Source organism: Boleophthalmus pectinirostris, unplaced genomic scaffold (genome assembly GCF_026225935.1).
Source record: "Boleophthalmus pectinirostris isolate CB_2022bp ecotype Guang Dong unplaced genomic scaffold, ASM2622593v1 HiC_scaffold_3, whole genome shotgun sequence".
Classification (NCBI taxonomy): Eukaryota; Metazoa; Chordata; class Actinopteri; order Gobiiformes; family Gobiidae; genus Boleophthalmus; species Boleophthalmus pectinirostris.
This window is the reverse complement of record NW_026571299.1, coordinates 8990551-8998089: the sequence shown is the minus strand read 5'-3', so window position 1 is coordinate 8998089 and position 7539 is coordinate 8990551. Positions and strand designations below refer to the sequence as shown.

Sequence of the window (7539 nt, the reverse complement as noted above, 5' to 3'; positions counted from 1 at the left end):
GTTACATTTATATATCATCAGTATCAACAGTTTTATATAATTATTGATAACTCTCTCTCTCTCTCAGCCGTGTCTGATGAAAACTGTGGACTTTTACCAAACTGAAGAGCGATATTACATCGTCCTGGAGCTGTGAGTCCTGACCCCTCTGACCCCTCTGACCTCTGACCCCTGACCCCTGACCTCTGACCTCTGACCCCTCTGACCTCTGACCCTGACCCCTCTGACCTCTGACCCCTCTGACCTCTGACCCCCTGACCCCTCTGACCCCTGACCCCCCTGACCCCTCTGACCTCTGACCTCTCTGTGTCTCTGGAGGATGGAGGGGGGGGAGCTCTTCTTCAGGATCAAGTCCAAAAAACAGATCCCAGAACCTGTCGCCAAGTTCTACTTCTACCAGATGCTCCTCGCCGTCCAGGTCTGGACCAGGACTGGACCAGGACTGGACCAGGACTGGACCAGGACTGGACCAGGACTGGACCAGGACTGGACCAGGACTAACGTGGTCCCTCTTGTCTCAGTATTTGCACAGAAACGGAATCATTCACAGAGACTTGAAACCAGAGAACATCCTCCTGTCGTCCAGCGAAGACTTCTGCCTCATCAAGGTTCAACCAGGACTAAACCAGGACTAAACCAGGACTAAACCAGGTCTAAACCAGGACTGAACCAGGACTAAACCAGGACTGAACCAGGTCTAAACCAGGACTAAACCAGGACTAAACCAGGACTGAACCAGGTCTAAACCAGGACTAAACCAGGACTAAACCAGGACTAAACCAGGACTAAACCAGGACTAAACCAGGACTAAACCAGGTCTAAACCAGGACTAAACCAGGTCTAAACCAGGACTAAACCAGGACTAAACCAGGACTAAACCAGGACTCCAGGTAAACCAGGTCTAAACCAGGACTAAACCAGGACTAAACCAGGACTCTAAACCAGGACTAAACCAGGACTAAACCAGGACTAAACCAGGACTAAAACCAGGTCTAAACCAGGACTAAACCAGGACTAAACCAGGACTAAACCAGGACTAAACCAGGACTAAACCAGGACTCTAAACCAGGACTAAACCAGGACTAAACCAGGACTGGAAACCAGGTCTAAACCAGGACTAAACCAGGACTAAACCAGGACTAAACCAGGACTAAACCAGGACTAAACCAGGTAAACCAGGACTAAAACCAGGTCTAAACCAGGACTAAACCAGGACTAAACCAGGACTCCAGGTAAACCAGGACTAAAACCAGGTCTAAACCAGGACTAAACCAGGACTAAACCAGGACTGAACCAGGTCTAAACCAGGACTAAACCAGGACTAAACCAGGTCTAAACCAGGACTAAACCAAGACTAAACTAGGACTAAACCAGAATGAAAACCAGGTCTAAACCAGGACTAAACCAGGACTAAAACCAGGTCTAAACCAGGACTAAACCAGGTCTAAACCAGGACTTAAACCAGGACTAAACCAGGACTAAACCAGGTCTAAACCAGGACTAAACCAGGACTAAACCAGGACTAAACCAGGACTAAACCAGGACTAAACCAGGTCTAAACCAGGACTAAACCAGGTCTAAACCAGGACTAAACCAGGACTAAACCAGGACTAAACCAGGACTAAACCAGGACTAAACCAGGACTAAACCAGGACTAAACCAGGACTAAACTAAACCAGGAACTAAACCAGGACTAAACCAGGACTAAACCAGGACTAAACCAGGACTAAACCAGGTCTAAACCAGGACTAAACCAGGACTAAACCAGGACTAAACCAGGTCTAAACCAGGACTAAACCAGGACTAAACCAGGACTAAACCAGGACTAAACCAGGTCTAAACCAGGACTAAACCAGGTCTAAACCAGGACTAAACCAGGACTAAACCAGGACTAAACCAGGTCTAAACCAGGACTAAACCAGGACTAAACCAGGACTAAACCAGGTCTAAACCAGGACTAAACCAGGTCTAAACCAGGACTAAACCAGGACTAAACCAGGACTAAACCAGGTCTAAACCAGGACTAAACCAGGACTAAACCAGGTCTAAACCAGGACTAAACCAGGTCTAAACCAGGTCTACTAAACCAGGACTAAACCAGGACTAAACCAGGACTAAACCAGGACTAAAGGACTAAACAGGACTAAACCAGGACTAAACCAGGACTAAACCAGGTCTAAACCAGGACTAAACAGGACTAAACAGGACTAAACCAGGACTAAACCTAAACCAGGTCTAAAACCAGGACTAAACCAGGACTAAACCAGGACTAAACCAGGTCTAAACCAGGACTAAACCAGGACTAAACCAGGTCTAAACCAGGACTAAACCAGGTCTAAACCAGGACTAAACCAGGACTAAACCAGGACTAAACCAGGTCTAAACCAGGACTAAACCAGGACTAAACCAGGTCTAAACCAGGTCTAAACCAGGACTAAACCAGGTCTAAACCAGGACTAAACCAGGACTAAACCAGGACTAAACCAGGACTAAACCAGGACTAAACCAGGACTAAACCAGGACTAAACCAGGACTAAACCAGGACTAAACCAGGACTAAACCAGGACTAAACCAGGACTAAACCAGGACTAAACCAGGTCTAAACCAGGACTAAACCAGGACTAAACCAGGTCTAAACCAGGTCTAAACCAGGTCTAAACCAGGTCTAAACCAGGACTAAACCAGGACTAAACCAGGACTTAAACCAGGTCTAAACCAGGACTAAACCAGGACTAAACCAGGACTAAACCAGGACTAAACCAGGACTAAACCAGGACTAAACCAAGGACTAAACCAGGACTAAACCAGGACTAAACCAGGACTAAACCAGGACTAAACCAGGACTAAACCAGGTCTAAACCAGGACTAAACCAGGACTAAACCAGGTCTAAACCCGGTCTAAACCAGGTCTAAACCAGGTCTAAACCAAGGACTAAACCAGGACTAAACCAGGACTTAAACCAGGTCTAAACCAGGACTAACCTGGGACTAACCTGGGACTAACCTGGGACTAAACCGGGACTAAACCGGGACTAAACTGGGACTAAACTAGGTCTAAACCAGGACTTAAACCAGGTCTAAACCAGGACTAACTTGGGACTAACCGGGACTAACCTGGGACTAAACTGGGACTAAACCAGGTCTAAACCAGGACTAAACCGGGACTAAACTGGGACTAAACCGGGACTAAACCAGGACTAAACCAGGTCTAAACCAAGGACTAAACCAGGACTAAACCGGGACTAAACCGGGACTAAACCAGGACTAAACCAGGACTAAACCAGGACTGGACCAGGACTAAACCAGGACTAAACCAGGACTAGACTGTGGAGCGTGTGAGTGTCTGAATCGATTCTTTAGACACAGATGATTTTATGTTTAGATCTTTTTGCTTTTTCTCCATCAAAACACTCGGCCCAGACCCAGAACTGGTCCAGACTCAGACTGAGCCGGACCGATCCGCTCCACACAGAACCAGAGGACACAGAAGCCGGTCCTGGTCTGAGTTCTGGTCCAGTCCTGGTCTAAACCCCGGTCTGTCCCAGGTCTCGGACTTTAACCAGTCTCGGATCCTGGAGGAGGCGGCCCTCATGAGGACCCTGTGTGGGACCCCGTCCTATTTGGCCCCTGAGGTCTTCAGCTCGGCCTCAGGCTCCGGGTATGGACTCAGCGTGGACGCCTGGAGCCTCGGCGTGCTGCTCTTCATCTGGTGAGTCCTGGTGTAGTCCTGGTTTAGTCCTGGTGTAGTCCTGGTGTAGTCCTGGTGTAGTCCTGGTGTAGTCCTGGTGAAGTCCTGGTGTAGTCCTGGTGTAGTCCTGGTGAGTCCTGGTGTAGTCCTGGTGAGTCCTGGTGAGTCCTGGTGTAGTCCTGGTGAAGTCCTGGTGTAGTCCTGGTGTAGTCCTGGTGTAGTCCTGGTGAAGTCCTGGTGAGTCCTGGTGTAGTCCTGGTGTAGTCCTGGTGTAGTCCTGGTGAGGTCCTGGTGAGTCCTGGTGTAGTCCTGGTGTAGTCCTGGTGTAGTCCTGGTGTAGTCCTGGTGTAGTCCTGGTGTAGTCCTGGTGTAAGTCCTGGTGAAGTCCTGGTGTAGTCCTGGTGTAGTCCTGGTGTAGTCCTGGTGAAGTCCTGGTGAGGTCCTGGTGTAGTCCTGGTGAAGTCCTGGTGTAGTCCTGGTGTAGTCCTGGTGTAGTCCTGGTGAAGTCCTGGTGTAGTCCTGGTGTAGTCCTGGTGAGGTCCTGGTGAGTCCTGGTGTAGTCCTGGTGTAGTCCTGGTGAAGTCCTGGTGTAGTCCTGGTGTAGTCCTGGTGAGTCCTGGTGTAGTCCTGGTGAGTCCTGGTGTAGTCCTGGTGTAGTCCTGGTGAAGTCCTGGTGTAGTCCTGTGTAGTCTGGTGAGTCTGGTGTCCTGGTGAGTCTGGTGAGTCTGGTGTAGTCCTGGTGAGTCCTGGTGAGTCCTGGTGAGTCCTGGTGAGTCCTGGTGTAGTCCTGGTGTAGTCCTGGTGTAGTCCTGGTGTAGTCCTGGTGTCCTGGTGAGTCCTGGTGTAGTCCTGGTGTAGTCCTGGTGAGTCCTGGTGAGTCCTGGTGAGTCCTGGTGAGTCCTGGTGTAGTCCTGGTGGTCCTGGTGTAGTCCTGGTGTAGTCTGGTGTAGTCCTGGTGAGTCCTGGTGAGTCTGGTGTAGTCTGGTGAGTCCTGGTGTAGTCCTGGTGAGGTCCTGGTGAGTCCTGGTGAGTCCTGGTGAGTCCTGGTGAGTCCTGGTGTAGTCCTGGTGTAGTCCTGGTGTAGTCCTGGTGTAGTCCTGGTGAGTCCTGGTGAGTCCTGGTGTAGTCCTGGTGTAGTCCTGGTGTAGTCCTGGTGAGTCCTGGTGAGGTCCTGGTGTAGTCCTGGTGAGTCCTGGTGTCCTGGTGTAGTCCTGGTGTCCTGGTGGTAGTCCTGGTGTAGTCCTGGTGTAGTCCTGGTGTAGTCCTGGTGTCCTGGTGAGTCCTGGTGTAGTCCTGGTCCTGGTGAGTCCTGGTGTAGTCCTGGTGAGTCCTGGTGTAGTCCTGGTGAGTCCTGGTGAGTCCTGGTGTAGTCCTGGTGTAGTCCTGGTGTAGTCCTGGTGTAGTCCTGGTGAGTCCTGGTGAGTCCTGGTGAGTCCTGGTGAGTCCTGGTGTAGTCCTGGTGTAGTCCTGGTGAAGTCCTGGTGTAGTCCTGGTGAGTCCTGGTGTAGTCCTGGTGTAGTCCTGGTGTAGTCTTGGCTCAAATTAAATTTGATCTCTTTTGTCTCACCCTGTTCCTCTCTTGGTCCTGGTCCTGGTCCTGGTCCTGGTCCTGGTCTAGTCTTGGGGGGTATCCTCCATTCCATGAGCAGTTTGGACCTTCAGTCCGAGACCAGATCATGAGTGGGACCTACACCATGCTCCCGAGGCAGTGGGGCCACATCTCAGACCAAGGTACAGTCCTGCTCTAGTCCTGCTCTAGTCCTGCTCTAGTCCTGCTCTAGTCCTGCTCTAGTCTTGGTCTTAATCCTGGTCTCTTGTTCCAGCGAAGGACCTGGTGCAGAAGTTGTTGGTGGTGGATCCCAGTCGGAGGTTGAGCATCGATGAGGCTCTGGAGCATCCGTGGCTGCAGGTGAGGAGGGAGGGTACGAGGCTCCGCCCCCCCAGGCTCCCACAGTACGAGACTCCGCCCCCCCAGGCTCCCACAGTACGAGACTCCGCCCCCCCAGGCTCCCACAGTACGAGACTCCGCCCCCCCAGGCTCACACAGTACAAGACTCCACCCCCCCAGGCTCCCACAGTACGAGGCTCCGCCCCCCCAGGCTCCCACAGTACGAGGCTCCGCCCCCCAGGCTCCCACAGTACGAGGCTCCGCCCCCCAGGCTCCCACAGTACGAGACTCCGCCCCCCAGGCTCCCACAGTACGAGACTCCGCCCCCCAGGCTCCCACAGTACGAGGCTCCGCCCCCAGGCTCCCACAGTACGAGGCTCCACCCCCCAGGCTCCCACAGTACGAGGCTCCGCCCCCCAGGCTCCACAGTAGAGGCTCCACCCCCCAGGCTCCACAGTACGAGGCTCCACCCCCCAGGCTCCCACAGTACGAGGCTCCACCCCCCCAGGCTCCCACACCACACTTCTCCATAAATCCACAAAAACACAACACAAAACTGAACATTTTGACTGATGTTTGTGCAGGAGTTTCAATAGTGCAACGCTCTGAAGGGGGAGCGACTCAGTCTCCGTTTCTGCAGGTTTAAAGCTCAGTTCAGATTTTTTTGTGAAATGTGATTTTGTTGTGACGTGTGTGACTCCAGTGTGAACTTTAAAAAGTGTCACACATGTGCACTGCACACGACCGCGTCACACACAGTGTGTTCAGAGTTACAGAAGTTCTAAATCTTCTGTGGAGCCAGATTCAGAACATGAACAGATGATTTGGTTTCAGGACGAGTCACAGTTTGTCATTAAAACTTCAGATTCAGGAGCAAAGGGACAAAAAATCAGATTTGAGAACTTCAGACTTCAGACTGAACGGGGCCACAGTGCTCTGAAGGGGGAGGGACTCAGCACAGAGAGCGAAGGGAGCAGAGACTCAGAGCAACAAAATCAAAAGTTAAACTTATAAAATATGAGTCTGTCTGCTGTCGATGTTCTGAGATGTTCTGAGATGTTCTGAGATGTTCTGAGATGTTCTGTTGTTTCAGGACGAGGAGATGAAGCAGCGAGTTCACACAGTCATGTATCCAGAACCTTCTACCTCCTCAGAGCCCGAAGAGACGCCCGGACCCTCGTCCTCCTCGTCCAGCAGGAGGCGCTCTGCCTCTTCTACAACTCAGGTACCTCCAGGACTAAACCAGGACTAAACCAGGACTAAACCAGGACTAAACCAGGACTAAACCAGGACTAAACCAGGACTAAACCAGGACTAAACTAAACCAGAACTAAACCAGGACTAAACCAGACTAAACCAGGACTAAACCAGGACTAAACCAGGACTAAACCAGGACTAAACCAGGACTAAACCAGGACTAAACCAGGACTAAACCAGCACTAAACCAGGACTAAACCAGGACTAAACCAGAAATAAACCAGAACTAAACCAGGACTTCAGACTAAGCCCCGCCCCCTTCACGGCCTTTGACTCGTTCCTTGTTGGTTGGTTTTGGTTTCAGGAGGATCGAGCGCCAACGTCACGAAAACGAACCCGCGGCGAAGACGAAGAACCACCGAAGAAGAGGAAACACTGACCTCTGACCTTTGACCTGTAAATACTGACCTGCTGAAATAAAGAGTTTTATTTTTACTTCATTTGTGTTTACGAGGGACAGGAGCGCACCTGACACACATGGAGCGCACCTGACACACATGGAGCGCACCTGACACACATGGAGCGCACCTGACACACATGGAGCGCACCTGACACACATGGAGCGCACCTGACACACATGGAGCGCACCTGACACACATGGAGCGCACCTGACACACATGGAGCGCACCTGACACACACGGAGCGCACCTGACACACACGGAGCGCACCTGACACACATGGAGCGCACCTGACACACACGGAGCGC

At 51.6% G+C, this 7539-nt stretch overlaps 1 protein-coding gene across 4 annotated transcripts in view; it reads left to right on the top strand.

Annotated features, from left to right (window-relative positions):
- Window positions 1-7268, top strand: part of chek2 (checkpoint kinase 2) — a 13618-nt gene extending 6350 nt beyond the window's left edge. For 2 of the 4 annotated variants that reach the window (XM_055160219.1, XM_020934770.2), the window contains exons 9-16: window positions 68-132; window positions 319-418; window positions 522-608; window positions 3546-3709; window positions 5307-5419; window positions 5512-5597; window positions 6670-6801; window positions 7138-7268. In XM_055160219.1, coding sequence (XP_055016194.1) covers window positions 68-132; window positions 319-418; window positions 522-608; window positions 3546-3709; window positions 5307-5419; window positions 5512-5597; window positions 6670-6801; window positions 7138-7212 — 822 coding nt within the window. In that variant the 3' untranslated portion in view covers window positions 7213-7268. Of the gene's footprint in view, window positions 1-67; window positions 133-318; window positions 419-521; window positions 609-3545; window positions 3710-5306; window positions 5420-5511; window positions 5598-6669; window positions 6802-7137 lie in introns of those variants that run through there. The other 2 variants (XM_055160221.1, XM_055160222.1) reach the window with 2 other exon arrangements.
- Window positions 7269-7539: the final 271 nt, after the last annotated feature.